Source organism: Muscardinus avellanarius (genome assembly GCF_963383645.1).
Source record: "Muscardinus avellanarius genome assembly, chromosome: 4".
Lineage (NCBI taxonomy): Eukaryota > Metazoa > Chordata > Mammalia > Rodentia > Gliridae > Muscardinus > Muscardinus avellanarius.
This window is the reverse complement of record NC_137789.1, coordinates 48,256,519-48,275,508: the sequence shown is the minus strand read 5'-3', so window position 1 is coordinate 48,275,508 and position 18,990 is coordinate 48,256,519. Positions and strand designations below refer to the sequence as shown.

At 33.8% G+C, this 18,990-nt stretch overlaps 1 protein-coding gene across 1 annotated transcript in view; it reads left to right on the top strand.

The window, feature by feature from the left end:
- The window catches only part of LRRC69 (leucine rich repeat containing 69), a gene marked incomplete at both ends in the record, with an annotated part of 90,451 nt that overhangs the window by 30,295 nt on the left and 41,166 nt on the right, over positions 1 to 18,990 (top strand). The window contains one exon of the mRNA XM_080694634.1: positions 316 to 387. Within this exon, the coding sequence (XP_080550760.1) occupies positions 316 to 387 (72 nt within the window). The remainder of the gene's footprint in view (positions 1 to 315; positions 388 to 18,990) is intronic.

Sequence of the window (18,990 nt, the reverse complement as noted above, 5' to 3'; positions counted from 1 at the left end):
AATTCAATGGTGTTTGGCATCCCCTATGACTCTTCTTGGAGAATATATATTGAGCAATTTATCACATAATTGGTAAAGATGGTCACTTCCATAAAGTTTGAGTTTCAAAGAAACAGTAATTTATGTATTAGATTTTTTTATTGGTACATTATAGTCATACACATTGATGTCAATCACTAAGGCAAACATGAGAAGGAGGGGGGAGGAAATAGGGTGGGGATTGGACAAAGACTAAAGTGATATGTGTACATATGCCTCTAACATCTTATATATATTAAATTTTAAAACATCTCTCTCTTCTGTTTTCTAACACAGGGAATTTGTGATCTTAAAAAACTAAGAATCCTAGACATAGCTGGAAATATTATTCAGACATTTCCACCAGGAGTAAGTAAAGTCAATTTCTATTGTAATTGAAAAATATTTTTGTTTATGCTATAGGAAATAGGAAAATATGGGTAGCCAGTAAATGCTGTAGTAATTGGAACTTTGAAGTATAAAAATGACTAATATTTTCTTTGCTCTAGAATTTAAAAGGCTTTTCATTCTATTCTTTGTGTTCTGTGTCTGCTGAACTTGTTTGAACAAAATGAATTATAAATATTTTAATATATAAATATTATAAATATTTTAATATATGAGCTGTGATTCAATTTTTTGGCTATTACACATTGTTTTTGGTCACCTCATACTATTTGAAGGTATTACTTTCCAGGGCATAAATGTTTATCCTTTGTATTCAAAGGTGACACTTTTGTTAGTTGTTTTTAGGCCATAAACAATGAAAATTGTAATTTTTCCATTTGGAAGTGAATTTTGATCTTGTTATTTCAAATAACTGAGAAATACTTCGTCTTGGCAACGTTTTACCTTTGGGATAGAAATACAGTTTTTCATATTGTCTTTTTGTATCCTAGTGAACATGTTTTAACATTCAAGGTAATAGAAATACATTAATCTAGGAGGTACTCGATAAATAGTTGTTCATCCACTAATTGTTTTTCTGATTGATCGACTCCAAATTGAGGTTTCATTCTTTTATTCACCCCTGAGAACAGTATTTTATACTGAAGGTGATTCAAGTATGATGAAATGAGTTGAGTCTGTGTTTTATGAAAACATAGTTTTTTCACTATTGTAATATATACAAACTAAATGCACATAAATATATAAATACCATAAAATTAAGTATATAGTCTGAAACCTTCCCACTGTACATCAGAATTTTTCATCTTCCCAAATAAAGCTTTCAATTTATTCAACAAATTCCATATTTCCTTTGTAGCACTATTATCAAAGTTTCATAATTATTATAAAATAGCAGTATTTTAATAAAATATATTAGCTGGCGTGGTGGTATACGCTTGTAATCCCAGCATTTTGGAGGCCGAGACAGGAGGATCATAGTTCACAGACAGCCTCAGCTACTTAGTAAGGCCCTTTGCAACTTAGTGAGACCCTGTTTCAAAGTAAATAATAATAATAATAATAATAATAATAATAATAATAATAATAATAATAAGAGTTGAGGGTGTCACTCAGAGGTAGAATGCTCCTGGGTTCCATCCCCAGTACTGCAAAAAATAAAATAAAATAAAATAAAATTTTCTCTTCCTTTGGAAACCACCATTCTACTTTCTGTCTTTATGAATTTGACTACTCTAAGTACCTACTTAAGTAGAATCATACAACATCTGTCCTTTTGTGACTGACTTAGTTCAGTTAGCATAATGTCTTTAAAGCTTATCCAAGCTATAATGTGTCAGAATGTCTTTCTTTCTTGAGGCTAAGTAATGTTCAGTTCCATGTATATACCACATTCATCTGTTGATAGACACGTGGGTTGTTTCTACCTTTTGGCTATTGTGAGTAATGAACCTATGAACATAGGTATACAAATATTTGTTGTAGTTTCTGTCTTCAATTCTCTATGTATATACAGAGAAGTAGTATTATTGGATTATATAGTTTTTTAAGGATTCACTACTTTGTTTCCAAATCTTACAGTTTTGAATGCTTAGTACAGAAGTGTATGTTGTTAATGTTAACCCATTAAGTGCTACATAATTCTGTCCATCTTGTGGGTCTTAATTCGACTCTCTGTATTCTGTGTTGCCTTCCTGATTTCCAAAGCAATCTTTTGGTGCCGACCCTCCCATGGACCTATTTTAGCTTGGATTATATTTGTTTTGCTATTAGATGGTATGTTTTTTTTTTTTAAAGAAATACTCTTTTTATTCCTTCTATCAGCAGAGTCTTGAATTTCAACTCAATAAATCTCTTTTAAGTGAATAAATCTATTTGATGCTCTTCAACTACATCTAGTATTCAACTCAGTAATGGTATTAATTCACTCCTTTTCCTTCAAAGTAATTATTTACTTATAATTTGGATAAGATGCCATTATTTATGTCCCAATAACTTAGAATAATTGAGTAAATTTTGCCTTTATAGTGCACTTCAGAAATTTCTTTAAGTATTCTAAAATGACTTATTTTAAGACTTATCCTAAAAATTATTCTATGATAACTTGCTTTAAGTTTTCAAAAATGACTTTTAATTTTAAAAAGAATAAAAATAGTTTGCTTCAAATTATTTTGGATCAACTGGTACAAAATCATTTTCCCCATTTCATTACAAAATGTAGAAAACAAGAATAAAAAGGGCAAAATGTTAGGTGCTTTTAAGCATACCTCTCATAGATAACAGTGCTCATTATTTTCTTCAAATATCACTTTAAAAATAAAATTAAAAGCATGAAAATTATATAATCTATTATTTTAACATAATATTATATATTGAACACTTTCTTAAACATTTTAAAAATATTTTATTTTTAACAAGTGGGTTTTTCTACTTTTCTTTACATATGTTTAATTTTTCTTGCATTTCTTTTTTTTGGCATTGGATTAGATTTTGAATGAACACACATTTGAGAAAAACAATAATCTGAAATATAGTGTCTTTTATTTGCATCTTTCTTTGAAGAATTAACATTTCCAAAACATGGTCTGTGTTGGACAGTGGGTCATTTATAGAAAAGCTATCAGTTATTTAGTTAGTACAGGAAACAGTAATGCTTGATATATTCATTTCCTATAGTTTTATATAGTAACATTTCCAAAATATAGCCTATGGATAATCGATTGAAAAGCTATCAGTTGTTTAATTAGCACAGGAAACAATAATGCTTGGTATATTAATTTCCTATGGTTGCTATTAAAAAATACCACAAACTTGGACTTAAAAGTAACATGCCTCTATTTTCTCTTTGTAGAAGGATATAGATCCTTGACTTATGGTTTACCCTAATTCGGTATGATCATTTTAAATAATTATATCTTCAAAGACTTTTTAAATAAGGCTACATATTCTGAGGTTTGGGGTAGACTTGAAGTTTTGGGGGGACATTATTTGATCCATTATACTTTGGTAGATTATTGAGTGTTGTTCTCTCTTCAACATCTGTCTTCTGTTTGAGACATAATTAAATTCAACAAACATTTTGTGAGTATCTCTCTGTGGCTAGCCCTCTGGCTAGCTTGAAGATTTGAAGAACTCTTACCCTGGTGGAACTTTGGAAAGGCAAATGAACAAATATGAATGTTGTTCTATAGGAACTTTGTAATTCACGTTTAAGAAATATCTAGAAATTTCATTTTGTCCTAGAGAGATCATTAGAGAGCTATACTCACAGAAATTTACAACTGAAAAAATTAGAGAAATTGGCATTAATTATTTTGGAAAAAGAAGAATAGGTAGGTGGTAATTTCATTGTGGAGTTCAAAAAGAGAAAGTGACAAATTGCAAATGAAAAAAAAAACATATTGTTCTTATTCACTCCTAAAGAGCTTGGGTACAGTACCAATAGGATTATGGAAGGAAAGACTTACCACATTTTTCTCTAGATTTTAAAATAAAAGGTAGAAAAATCAGTCTTTGAAGTAGTATGTTTCAATCATTTCAACAGGGAGAAAAATAAATTACAGAGTTTTTTTTTTAGTTTCTTTGAAACAACTTTTAAAAAATCTTTTAAACACAGATCTTCTTTCTCTGGCTCCTCTTTCCCCCAGGAGCCCAGTTATTTCCAGACCGCAGTCATTTGAAGAAAAAGTTGATCTGACAAAAGTGAGAAAAAGTTTTAATGATCATCACCAGGGGGCATCATGAGGTTTGTCTTTGATGTGAAACCTACAACAAAATATCATATACATAAAACACTGCAGATCTTACAGAAAACTTGACATTTCAGTAACATCTCAGTCAGAATTTTCCGTTTGCAATCTATCTAGCCAACCTGAACTATTATAACCACTTTTCAGATTGAGAAATGGCATTTAAAGTTATCTTTGTGGATCAATACTTTGCAATTATCTAGTAACTTGCAAGTTTGCAAAGCAATTTTGCATGTTATAAAAATCTATTTAATATTGAATAATCATTTGAAGAAGACAGATTGGATATCATTATTCCTGTTTGAAACGCAGGCTATTGCGGCTCCAGAGAAGTAATTTGCCTGAAACAATTGCCCTCAAACTTGAGTGCACATTATAGAATCCTTGGATGGCTTGTTAAAACCCAGAAGGCTGGGCCCCACTCCCAGAGTTTCTGAGTCAGTGGGCTGGAAGCCCGAGAATTTGCATTTCTATTAAGTTCTCAGGTGATGCTGAAGCTGCAAGTCTGGGGACACACAGGCCTGAATTATAGAGCAGTGGTAGAGTTGGACCTTGTACTCAAGACTTGTCTGCAAGCTCAGTACTCCTCCCATCTTAGCACACTGTCTCTGAGGAATCAATTCTTTGTCTCATAAGTAATAGGCAGAAACAGTCTCTTTTATACTACAAATAAATAAGACTTTTTTTTATTTCAATGGGAGTTTGGGTTCTAAGGATTTCACAGTATCCTTCTTCAAAATGATACTCTAGGAGCCTTCCTTGAACAATAGATTTCTTGTATACTCTAAAAAATGCTTCATCTAAAAACTTGGGTTTTGATATGTGAAAACAAGAAAAGCTTATATAGCTGGAAGCTGAGGTTTATATGTTGCTTAATGGAGATAGCCTACTCCTCTTAGCCACATTGTAGATGTATTTAGTGCATAGATGCCATAGACAAAACTTGTTACGGGTGGATTCATTGGCCCACCTAAAAATAGAGGCTTATTTAGCGTATGACTTCAATACTAAATTTTATTTTGGATAAGTTTTGGAGATGCCAAGTCTTTACCATAATTATTTATTTTGCAGTGCTGGGAACAGAATCCAGGGCCATATGTACACTAGGCAAGCCCTCTACCAGTGAGATATATCCCTAGACCTTTTTAAAACTTTCTTCTGAGACATAATCTTTCTAAATTGCCCAAGCTGACCTCAAACTCTCAATCCTCCTGCCTAAGCCTCCTGATTAACTGGATTATAGGTGTGTGTTTGGCTCTTCCATGCTATTTTTAATCAGTTATGGATTTTTATTTTATAACACTTCCCCTTTTACATTGGCTGATTGTAGTTTGGAAATGAAACTCGGGCCTAGCTGCAAACATTTACATGGATACAGACTAGTGTGACGGCTCATGAGAAAATACTTCCCTGATAATAGACACTCAAGAAATGTGTTTTGTGATGTAAATCATAGCCAATGCCACTTTTCCAGAGTTATTTATTTTCTTCAATTTCAGAGTTATATTAATCTTCATTTGAATCTGTAGTTTCCAAAAACAGATCTGTGTCAAAGTTAAGAATCTAAAGTATTGGTATACTCCTAAGGTTTGGAGGCACATAGTGTTTTCATAAGAAAAAAATACAAGGAAGAAAAGCATCTTGCAATGGTGTTGTCATGAGAAAAATCATGCTTGGACAATTTATGGGGAATAATAGTTATAGCACCTCTTCCATTTCATTAATGCCCCCTTTTCTCCTTTGAGAATTCTTTAGTGTTGTTGTAAATCAATTTGATAAGAGTGAAAGCATTAGAGTATGAGAAACTTAGTGGGGGAGGGAAATGTAATAATTTTCCCAGAGACACAAATCATTTGAAGAGTGAAGAGAAAGTTTGGATCCACTGATTCCTCCCCACTCTCAAATTAATTTTGCTCAGCTTAACAATGTACCAGTTTCGTGACCTTGAACACAAAGTCATTTCTTCGATGTCTCATGTTTTTGTTCTGTTAAGTTGGAGATATTAATAATACTTGTATCATAACATTGTTGAGAAAGCATTTGACACAACCATTGGTGGTCAGATAAAATAGAGTAAGTGAATAATTATATGCAATAATATATATGTGTGTATAAATTACTAGTGTCCTGGCACCTGATATTTATCCAATACCATTTTATTTTCATTTAAAGATCCATCTTAGCTGCCCACTCAGTCCATCTCAGATTCAGGAATGTATTTGCAGGCTATCATGCCACATGATCACCTGAATGATTCCGCCTTGCAGCTCTCATGGTAACCACGGATCTGCACCTGAGTGTACAAGGGCAACACAATCTCAGCAGCACAGTCGGCTTTTATTCTCCATGTTCTTTGCCTGAAATGTTCCACATTATTTTACTCTGCAAACCCATTTCTATTCTTCAGATTTATCTTGGTTATGTAATAAAACTGTCTCCCTGAAGGGGCTCTCAGAATCTTCATTTAAAAAAAATTTAATATACTTTTATTGGTGCATTGTGATTATACATCATAATGAGATTTCGAGGAACACAGGCATATGTGCACACAGCACTTACTGTGTTTTCTTCTGGACTCCACCCCTGCCACTCCCTCTGACCATAGGCATGTTAGTGAGATACCCTCACATGTGGACATAATATTATTTGCACTATTTCCTTCATTAAGCCTTCTTTTTCTCCTCCTCCACTCCTTTCCATAATCGCCTTCTACTATTCTACTGTCCTCTTCATCTATTTTATTTTTTATACTTTTTTGGTGAATTAAAGTCTCATAATGCATCATAATCATAATCATAATGCAGTTCACAGTGACAGGGATTTACATGCACACAGCATTTGGCAGACTTTCCCCGCACTCCTTCCCCACTCTCCTCTTTCCTCTACAGGATATAAAGATTGACACTGGTATTATCACATATGTACATACCATCAGTGGGTGTGATTCCTTCATTGGTTCTCCCTCTTCCCACCACGCTTCCTCTGGACCACCTCCTTTACTCCACTGGAGTTTCTCCTCCATTATCTGAAGTCCTTCTGGTATCCCAATTACTCACTAGCTTCCACAGATGAGAGAAAGTATACTACCCTTCACTTTATGTGACTGACTGATGTTACTTAACATAATATTCTTCAGGTCCATCCATTTTTCTGCAAATGACATAAATTTGTTCTTCTTTATTGCTGAATAGAATTTTATTGTGTGTCTATCCATTCATTTGTTGATGAACACCTAGCTAGTCAGTTTAATATTTAGCTATTATGAATTGTGCTGCTATAAACATAGATATGCATACATGACTATAACATTATGATTTCAGTCTCTTTGGAAAGATACCCAGGAGTTGTATAGTTGGCCATATGGTGAATCCAGTCCCAGTTTTCTGAGGAATTTCCACAGTGATCTCCATAGTATCTGTATTAATTTGTAATCCTACCAACAATGTTTCTGTTTCCCTACATCCTCACCAGCATTTATTTTTTTGACTTCTTAATGATTGCTATTCTAATTGGGGTTGGATGTAATCTCAGTGTAGTTTTGATTTGCATCTCCCTGATTGAAATAATGTTGAACATTTTTTCATGCATTCATTGGCCATTTGTATTTATTCTTTTGTGCAGTATCTATAATAACTGGTATGGCATTAAATTAAAAAGTTTCTGCTCATCAAAGGTAACCATCAAGAGTCTAAAGAGAGCCTACAGAATAGGAAATCTTTGCCAGCTATTCCTCTGATAGACGATTAATATCTAGAATATACAAAGTACTTAAAAGTTTCAACACTAAAAACAAATAATCCAATCAAGAAACATCTTCACTTTTGAGTCTCTGTTTATTTTTATCTCGTCCCTTTTCTCTCTCTTCCCTCATTTAATTTCTGATGACCAGGTTATATTTCTCTCAAAATAGGACCCTTCATCAATGAACTCCATTTTCCTAGACACTTTACTCAATTTTCTCCTACTACTTATCTAAATGTTCTTTCTGTTCTTGAATACTCTTAGTGTCAAGTGACTTCTCTGTTGATAGCTAATGCTGAGTGATTTTTGACACATTCCAATCTAAGAATACCTTGCTGTGGTGTTCACTTCAGATTCTGGTCTGATGGCTGTTATGATATAAATTCTGGTTTACTGTAATCTCTACCAAATCCTTGCCTAATTCATAAAGCCCAATTATTTTATGAGTGTGTCTAGCTTCTTTTGTTATTTTACCCTTTTGTGCTTAATACAAAAGAAATTCATATTATTTTTTAATGACTTTCATTGTTTTCAAATGACCTCACCTGACCTCAGTATAATAATTTCCATATATAAGCAGTTGTACAAAAATATGTGCATGTACACACATTGTATTCCTTGGTAGACCATTTAGTTTTGAATTAAGAGAAATATTTCTGTGAAATTGAACATTTGGAGCATGTCTGTTACTAATTTTAACATGTCCACCATCAAAAATGTCTCTAAGTAGTCTAGAAAGTACACTACAATTGTGGGAAAGAATCTCCTTGGGAAAATGAAATACTGATGTTTGCACTGAGACAAAATTTTTATCAAAACTTTGGAAACTCTTTTACAAGATTATTAGAAAATAGCCTGAAAATTTAAAATTTGAGAAAAAATAATTTCTGTGAAGCTCTGGTCAAGAACATCCATGAATATTTCTACCATTTAGTGATTTTTATTGAAGTATCTATTTTGCTCAAAGTGCCATGAGAATTTCTAGTTGTCTACTTCCTCCTGTTTGTTGTTCTGCCTCTCTTGAATGACAACATTAAAGATCCACTTTGTTCTTGTTTTCATATTGATAGCTTATTTTCTGTCTCTGTTGACTCTTAAGGAAAACTATGCCCTATCCTTGAAGTTCATTAAATGACTTTCTAAAATTTGACCTTGATTTGGAAATACTGTATTTTTCTTTGGTTGTCAATACTGCCTTCAGTGGCTCAGTTTATTAGGAGATATACATTTAAAACAACATTAAGTGACCTTTAAAAAAAATGGGATCCAAGCCAATGCTTTCCTAATGGAAATCCCTTGTGGGCTCTGTGGTTTTATATAAGTGATGTAAGCTCAGCTAATATAGAATTAGTGAGTTCCAAAACTTGACTAAATGCTTTCCCTGTCACTACTTTTATGAGAATGAGATCATATTTTCTGCTGTTTCTTATTTGGGGGTGGGCAAAGAGGAAAGTGTTGAATTATATATTATTGCTTCTTTTACTATTCTAATTCTAAAATTTCATAAGAAAATTTTGATATAAAAAGCATAGAGAAAATTTTGATATAAAAAGCATAGAGAAAATATTATAAAATATTATTATGGGTGCAATGGTGATTTTGTTAAATTTTTGTTTAAAAATTGAGTGCCCAATTAAGTTAGGGGATGTATCTTTTTTTCTCTTCTTAGCTAAATTAAGTAATCTGGGTTCTATCTTTCCACTTGTATATGTGATCTTACTGGAATTAAAGACAGGCCAGAGCTAGGTGCCTTTAAAACTTAAGCATGCAAAAGGACCCTGTTCCACATCGTGGTTGGTGAACAGTGTTTAGCTATTATCAGTTGGACACTTGGACATTTTAGTTTTGTAGCCAAGTAGTTAAAGACCTGTTTCAGGTAATAAAAAAGTACGCCTTGCTTATCTCCAAAGTGAAGATACTAAGATGTAACACTTACCTCACTTTCAAAGAATAAAGACAGGGTTAACTGCTATATAAAAACAATGACAACTAATATTTTTTGAAAACTATGAGGTTGGTTTAGTTTTAAGTGATTTAGAAGCATCATCTTTAATCTCCATTATCATTCCATGAGCTAGGCACTGTTACTACTTTCATTTTCAGGTGTACTTTGAGAAGAGATTAAGTACTTTGAAACTTTGAGAAGAAATTTAAAGTTCTTTGCCAGCATTATATAGCAGAACTGAAACTCAAACTTCAAAGCCCAAATACTCTTAATTCTTAATAGTAATTTATGAAAAGCATGCTTATATTTGTATAAATAAATTTACATAAATTCCTGCTTATCATATATTATGCCTGACTTTAAGTTTGAATGTTTTTTAATTGTTGAGGAAGGCATATCTGAGTGGAATTAGCCAGAGAAAGGACTGACTGGGAAACCCCACTATATTCTGTATACCTTCCTAACTTCTATAGGTCCTAGATCATAACTTGTAGAAATATGTTCTTTGGGACTATTAAAAACACAAGCTCATTTGAGATGGGTAGTTGAGATTAGCAGTAATCTCTGAAAGCCCTTGGTGGATGCACAGTTTGTACTTGGTAATTAGGGAAATTAATTGGCAACCTTTATAGTTCCTCTAACAAAGAAACTTTTAACTTACTTTTTATTTTTATTATTATTATTATTATTTTTTGAGGAACTGGGGATAGAACCCAGGGGCATTCTACCTCCAAGCTACATCCCGAGTCCTATTTTTTATTCTTTATTTTGAAACAGGGTTTTACTGATTTGTAAAAGTCCTCACCAAGTAGTAGCTGAGGCTGGCCTCAAACCGCAATCCTTTTGTATCAGCTTCCCAAATGCTGGGATTAAAAGCATGTGCCACCACACCTGGCTTACTTATGTGTTTAGAGAAAGAAGCATACTGGGGTCAGAAAGCATTTTCTGACTCCATATCTCAGAATCTGTTGCTGGTGTACCTGTAGTATAAGGGAAAAGGGGAATGTAAAAAAAAATTGCAGATGTGGCTTTCTGGGAGGATATACTATGGAGAGATCAGAGCTATAAATCAAGGGAATATTTTCAAACAGAAGATACTGAGTTAGTAGAAGGTGTAGAAGAACAAACTGTAAAGTGGATGTCCTAGAACCAACTTGGAGTGTGTGTTTGCAGGGGAGACAATAGATGACACTGATGAAAAATGATTGCTGATTGTGTTGTGGAGAGACCATGCAGCTTTGGGTGTTGTATTGTTTGTTTTAGAATATTACAAGTTTTCTCACTTTTCCTTTCTTATGCTTGTAAGTAGAGAAGTGGTGCCAATCTATATTTATCCATTCACCAAAGGATTCCCCTAAGTGTTTGGGTATTCAAATGGGCCTGAGACTTTTTTGAATTGCATTTCTATAGTTAGCAGCTTTTTTATTTTATGTATTACTGGATAATCATTTTTTCTATTAATGGAAAGAATAGTGTTGGTTTCAATAGTAGCCCGTCTCTTTCTGGACCAGACATGCTGAGTTTAAATCATGGCTAGGACAGCTGGGCGTGGTGGTGCACATTTGTAATCCCTGTGCTTGGGAGGCGGAGACAGGAGGATCGCGCAGGTTCAAAGCCAGCCATGCTGGCTTAAGAGACTCTGTTTCAAAAATTAAAAAAAGTACAAAATAGGTCTGGGAGTCTAATCCGGAGGTAGAAGGGCTTCCAGGAACTCCAGTACCACTACCATAATAATAATAATAATAATAATAATAATAATAATAAATCCTGGCTAGGACACATAGGTTTGTCTTCATATGGCTCCTGTGAGTTACAGCCCATTGCAAGAGATCTGAGTTAGTCACAGAAGAAGGCAAGTTTTTTCTTGGTGGATTTACTAATTTGCCTGGTGAGGAAGTCTGGTGAGTCAAGCTTTTACTAGAGACTTCTTTAGGCATAAGAGATGAAGAAGAAGCCTGGCGTGGTGGCGCACGCTTGTAATACCAGCATCTGGGAGGCTGAGACCAGAGGATCGCAGTTCGCGGACAGCCTCAGCTACTTAGTGAGGCCCTCTGCAACTCAGTGAGGCCCTGTTTCAAAATTAAGAATAAAAAATTGGGCGGGGGGTGTAGGTCGGAGGTCAAATGCCTCTGGGTTCCATCCCCAGACCCACACACACACAAAAAAAAGAGAGATGAACAAGAGCCAGTGAGCTATGTTCATGAAGGCGAAGCTACATAGTAGAAGACACATAGACTTTCACAGGCTGCATCTGAATTCCAGTTTGGCAATTTTCTAGTTTTGTGATGATAGACCAGTGTTCTAAAGTCCTTGAATTTTAGTTCCTTTGTCTATAAAAAAATGAGATAATAATACAAATGATACCTGCTATCATGAGGGTTGACTGAACTGGCATATATTAATCACAAGAAACATAGCAAGGGCTTTATATATTAGAGTATTCCTAATGCCTGTCTCTCCTTGTTGCTACCAAAGCACAAGCAAATTCCTCTACCCCATACACATTACTTTAGTGCTGTGAGCTACCACCATGATATCAGGGCTCTAAGCAGGTTATGCTTAAGGTTGTAATTATTGTTCTTCTTATATTTTTTTCCTTAGATTACCCCCTAAATATATGGTAGCTTCCTGGATTAATCCAACCAAAACTGTGAGAGAATGATTGGGTGAAGGGGGTTCAAAATTACTAAAATTCAAAAATAATAAACAAAAAAACCACAATGGGATGACTACCAGAAAGTAGGGTTAGAAATTTAAGTAATATTGTAGTTTTCTTTTAAAATTTTATGTCAAGAAGAATAATTATAATTTATGTTCCTGGATCAAAGATAAACTCTATAAAGCAAGAATAATAACAACTAAAAGTAAATGTAAAACTTATGTTAAATATTATAGCAGGAGTGGCCACTTAAGAAAATATTTTACAGTGCACCCCAGTTTTATTCATATATTTGGTATTTGAGAGTACTAATCCCTTTGATTGCACCTGGGGAACAAAAGTAGAGTTAACCCAGCACTACCTGTCCTCATATAAAAAGAACAAGGGGACTTATGCCTCCAAGGAGCAAGCTCAGGACTGCCAACTAAGTGCTGTTTTCAATAAAAGTTCTGTCCCTGCTCATTTTCATAGCCACAGAGCTGGCTGTTCTATTTCCCCACCTACACCCTCACGCTACTGCTCCCTTTGCAGAATAGTTGCAATTTTTAGTGACTCTTCTGCTCCACCTCCTGCTGGGCCATGTTACTCGTTCAATAGAGATTTGAAGAGTGGAGGAAGATATAGGAGGCCACCAAACTGAAAATTCAGTGAGTACAAAAGCAGCAGCAAACTAGGGACTGCTCCTTGGAGAGCTGGGAAAACTCTTGTGAACGCTTCTAGCATTTCTACAGAGGAGGAAGTGGAATGGGAATGATCGATTGGTTTGCTGAGAAATGTTTCACAACCAGCTCTCTCAGGTGAGGCTGGTGAGGGGCGTCCTCACTAGTAACATCCGCTGATTTTGATGGTGTAGATACGCTCAGTAGAGTCTATTTCAAGCCATCAGTCTAATGCAACTGAAAGACGGGTTGGAAATTGGTGCTTGGACTTGGCTTGCCTAAGTCAGTACCAGTCAGCACACTAGTGGCAGTAACTTTGGCACCATTGATTGAGATAGGGAGGATCCAGCACAGTATTTTAAGGAATCATATGTTCTTTGGTTTCAGAGATTCATAAAATATTATCTTCCCCAGTTATTAGCTGTGTGACTCTGGGTAGAGATCTTTAAATTCCTCAAGTCTCAAATTTCTTATTCATTAGTCTCCTTTTTCAATATACATCTTTTAAGAGTCTTTTGAAAGCTAGGAAGTGTTCTAGTCATTCTGGATATGAAGGTGGATAGAATAAATTATCTCCAAAGGTTGTATTTTGATACAAAAGACAGGTAATGAATAGGTGAGAAGACAAAAAAAAATCAGGTAGTGTGAAAAAGATTTACAAAGAAAATGCATAAAGCACTGTAAGCCTGGGAGAGGAGATTCTGTATCTTTTGAACTTCTTTGTCCTCAATATTTATGATATTACAAAGAAGAATCAGGAATAAATGAAAGCTCTACTATTTCAAATAAGACTTTCAGGAAAGGCTTTCTGAAGAGTTATCTGGTAACAGAGACTTGAATAATACACAAGAACAAATGTGGCAGGTGTTGTTTTTAAGATATTGTTACATTGAGGTCCCCATCTCCAAACCTCCTCTCCTGAACCTCTTCCAGTGAGAATGGTCATGTTCCCAGTCTGGCTGGAGAAAAATAAAAGAAAATATTTTGGGTCGGGTTTCCAGGAAAATTTTTTTTCCCAAATAATATTGAATAGATTTTTACCTCTCTTCCCTTGGTCTTTCCTTCTTTTGTTCCCCATATTTGATGGAGAATTAGCAACCATTCAGGGATAATTTAGGTATAAGCTTAAAAAAAAATAGCCTGCCTGCTAAGCATGATGGATAGATGAATAAGTATATAGAAGTAGTAACACCTGGCTACACTTTCCCTCCTTAGATTCTTCTCACATGTGATAAAAGGCATTCTATTTATTGTCTGTTTTTTGGAACTAATATAGTAAGCCAGGACAAAAAGAAAAAAAAGGAAGAATAATGAAGATTAAGTGAATTAAGTCATGTAAGATATTTGCCAGAATTTAAGAAACCATGTTCAAGGAATGTTACTTAATACTATAAAAGGACTGAAGTAATAAAGAGTAGTTAGATATTTTTGAGTTCCTAATCTGTGCTTTGTAACAAGGATCAAAATAATATGAGTGATTCCAGAATCAAATTATAAAAACATTCAGTCTAAAATCTTGGGACTAATATTAATAGCTATCAGTGCACACTCCATTAAAGCTTCACACAGCTATATTTAAAAACTGGAAGTAATGCAATGCTTAGAAAACAAACCTAGTTCTTTATAACATATCATCCTTTTTAGAACAGAAACTTCAATAAAAAAATCATTAAAGAGTCTGTGGGTAGAGATTCCTGAAGAAAATATGTGTGTTTAATTAAAACAAGTAAACAAATAAATTATTAAATAAACAGAATAATCAGAGCTGAAATTCTCTGCAATCTAGCAAATGAGAAGGTGATAATAAAATGAGTTTAGATTTTATGTTCCCATAGCTGAACCAGTATTTTCTAACTTTTTATTATTTCCCCACCCCACTGTTAATCCTACTACGGAGTCTTTTTAGAATATTTTTCTTTAATAATGCTGCCTTCTTCCTAGGAATATTTAGAAGCAGAGACATTCTGCATTTATACTTATATTGTTTGGTAGGACTGAATTTTGAGGTGCTGTATGCCATTGTAATATTTAGGAATATTTTTATCTCTTCCATTAACCTATTTTCACTTCCTTGGCAATTTTATTATCCTTTCATGGAAATATACAGAATCGGCACAGAACTTGAAAAAATTACTTTTTTACTTCATGGGCTAGATGTGTGGGAGAGTTTTCAAACTTCTGAGAAAATCTTAGAATCAGCCCAGATGTTGATATAGCTTTCTTGAAACTCTTGGAATATTTTTAGCCCTGGGAAATTTTTATCTACTTTGGAAGTTTTATTTTCATTATATTAACCCAGTATAGGAAGTGTCTAAATCCCATTGCTCTCCTCCCCAAATTTATCTTTTAAAAGTTTACAGACTGGTAATCAGAATTAGGGTTATATAAATTTTATTATCCCTAGAAAAACTTAAAATATATTTTCCACTGTGGATTATTTGAAAAATACAGATAAATGGAAGAGAAAAATAAAATTTCCTATAATCTGACAAACACCTGGGGGCATGATCCACACCATTGATATATTGGTTTATTTCTTTTACTGTCCTTTCACTTAAAATATATACATGTATGTTAGTAGATGTATAACATGCACATTTAGATATATTTTTCAAAAATTGCAATATTCACACATGTTCATGTGTTAGTATTATTAGTATTATTTATACATATAATTATAGTACTTATACATATATATGTATTAAGTGTTTTTAGTTTTATTATAAACATTTATAGTACTCTCTTATAGCACTCTTTCTCATAGCTCTGTAATATTGATGTATATATAATTAAACAGCCTTCTATTTTTTGACAGATAAGATTCTTACCACAATAAAAATGCTTCCATGAATTCTGGTATAGATAATCTTCATACAAACATTTGTGATTCCCTTAGGTAGGATTTATAGATGTGTAGTTGCTAAATCAAACATTATGTACACATACTGGCTTTATAAACATAATTTTATTTTAAAAATTGCCTTGGAAAGCTTATAAGAATCAACATTTTCAAGTTGTATAATTGGTTCTTTTAAAAAATCAACTTTTTTAATTTAAATAATAATTCAATCTATCTTCCTGAAGATATTAATTACACTTATTTTGTACTGTTATTCTCTTAGCTCTATCTCTTCTGGAATAAATTCTTATTTTTCTCTACTGGTGTTGACAGTGGATAGCAAGTAACATCATTTTTAAAATTTCAGCTTATTTTAAAATTTCGGAGCACTTGAGAGTCCCTGAAAGACTGGCAGCTGTTTTTATGTAGTTCACTTTGAAGGAGAGAATGAAGTTCTGACTCTGAGACATCTGAGAGCACAAAAAATGCTGATCTTTTTAGGGTGTTGCCAGTCACGCAGCCACCCCCCATCATCATCATCATCACTCTGTTAAAAGCACTGTGCCTACCAGGCTAGGGACTTGTGGGACTCAGGGGAAAAAAGTAGAATGATGGGAGATAGAATGTGGCTGTGGGGGTAAAGTGTTGGTGGAGGAGATCACAGTCCCACTTCTTGATACTATTACAGTGGGAAATAAATTTCTACATGCAAATTTTCGAAGAAGGGGGATGTGAACTTTCAGATCATAGTAGTAATGAAAAATAAAAGGAAGAAAATAGTCTCACAAGTATTTTCTATTGAAAGAAAATAGGAAATATAACTTGTTTACTTTTTGACAATGAACTACACATTGCTATATTACATTATTTTTCTACAATGCCTTAAAGTTTACCAAGTATTTCAATCATCTCTTATTTGTACTTCACAATTAAGTGAGATGGATATTATTACTACTACTTATAGAGAGGAATAGGCTCCAATACTTTCAGTGACATGTAGAGAGAAGTTACATGTAAGAAATGGATTTCAATCTAGTCTCAGGCTTTAAATTCAAGACTTTTTAGTCTATTGTTAAATATAGGTTAAACTATATGAAAAAGGTTAAAAAGTGTTTTATTGTTTTTATTTTGCTTTATTTTTGGTTACAATAGCAGTAACTTAGGAAGAAGTGAAGAAAAGTTCAAGAATCCTTTGAAACATTGATATATAATTTGAATAAAGAAGAAAAAAAAATATGTTGGGTAAAATTAAAAGTGCTATGTCTTTCAGAGGCCTTATTTAAAACCACATTGGGGTTTATGTGGCTGGAAATCAAGTTAGAAGCTACAAACTGAAAGCTACAAAATTTTTTCTGCACTTCCTATTGTGAATCTGGCCACTCAAGTTTTAATTTCCTGTCAGGATAAGAAAAATGAAGACCGAAGATCCTACAATTAGTTTTAAAATCATAAACAGCTTTCCAAAGTCCTTGAATTTCTTTCTTCTGGTTCACTGTTATGAATTTTTGCCTAGTTGGAATAAATTTTAAAATGAAATTTTCCAGTTTAGATTATTGACTATTCCAGTGTGAAGGTTGAGAACTTTGGTTTCTTTGGAATTTCCCAAAGAAAGTGTCTGTTATAGAATGTGATAACTGCCCTTTATTGATTTTTTCTGTAACCATGTTAGGGAGGGTTATAAATACTATAAAAATATAGCTTCCTCTCCAGCAGGGAGATATTAATTACATAATTGGCTTTCAAAGCTGGAAAAAGAGATTACATCTGAAGAGTGAGATACACCAAGTGATGTGGGCAAGTATGAGTGTACCACTTTGAATTTCACTATAATGTGTAGTTATAATGCACCAATAATAGTGTATGAAAAAGAGCAAGTGGCTAATGAATTAAATGGTATAGATTAAGAGAATAAAGTAGGTTTTTATGTTTTGCAAAAGACAATTCACAAGAAAACCTCTCATGAATTGGATAATTTGGAGTGATTCAAAGACATTGAAGAGACTTGTCTATTTGCTGTGATGTGGGACAAGAGAATTTTGTCATATGTTGTAGTTGGTGTGCATTTGTTCTTTTGGTTTCAACATAAATGTAGTTTCATTAAAGTTACATGGAAAGGATTAAGATACACCCCATGGGAATTTAAACAAGCAATATGGTAAGGCAGAGCAGGGTTCAGGCTTTCTGGAGCTAGTATGTGGTTCCCAGTTCAAAAAGATTTTGGAATCCTCAGCTGCATGGACATTTAGTCATGCGGTCCATTACACTATTGGTGTACATATTCACATTCCAAATGCTTCTCCTGATTATACTTTATTTTCACTCTAATAGATTCAAAATACCCATAGCCCACCATGGATTCTCTATTCTCTGACAAAACCGCTGCTCTAGTTCAGCTTCCAGATCTAAAGGGTAAATTATTTCCATATTTCATGGATCAAATTTTCCAAATTGTAGATGATTAGGTTAGTCCTTTTGATTTGAGGTGATTGAATTAGTTTGTGGCCAGGCCGTGATTGGCTTTCTTTGGCTTAAGAGTCAATGCCTTGTTCAGTAAGCTCATTTTCTAGGCAGAAGAATCTTATGGTATAAAACCTATAGGTGACAGGGTCCCTGGGTGGGTGGCTGCATTTAGAAAAGAAAAATGTGTGGAGGAATGATTTATCAGAGTAAGAAAAGTTTAGTGGTCCTACTCAATGTCTTATGATATCCTTGACTAATTTTTAGGTGTTTTTGAAAGCTAGGCCCAAGTTTTGCATGAGACCTGATATTATAACATTGGAATACTTTGAGCTGAGGAGTGATGTGCTCTCACATGCTCTGAAGGACTACTCTAGGTGTTTTCTATAAATGAACATTACTCACATTTTGGTATATTTCTTTTGTGTCTGGAGCAACTACATCTCTTCCATGGATTTTCTCTGGTCTCTCAGGTGTGATTGCTTAACATTTTGTGGGTATCTCTATTACAGAAT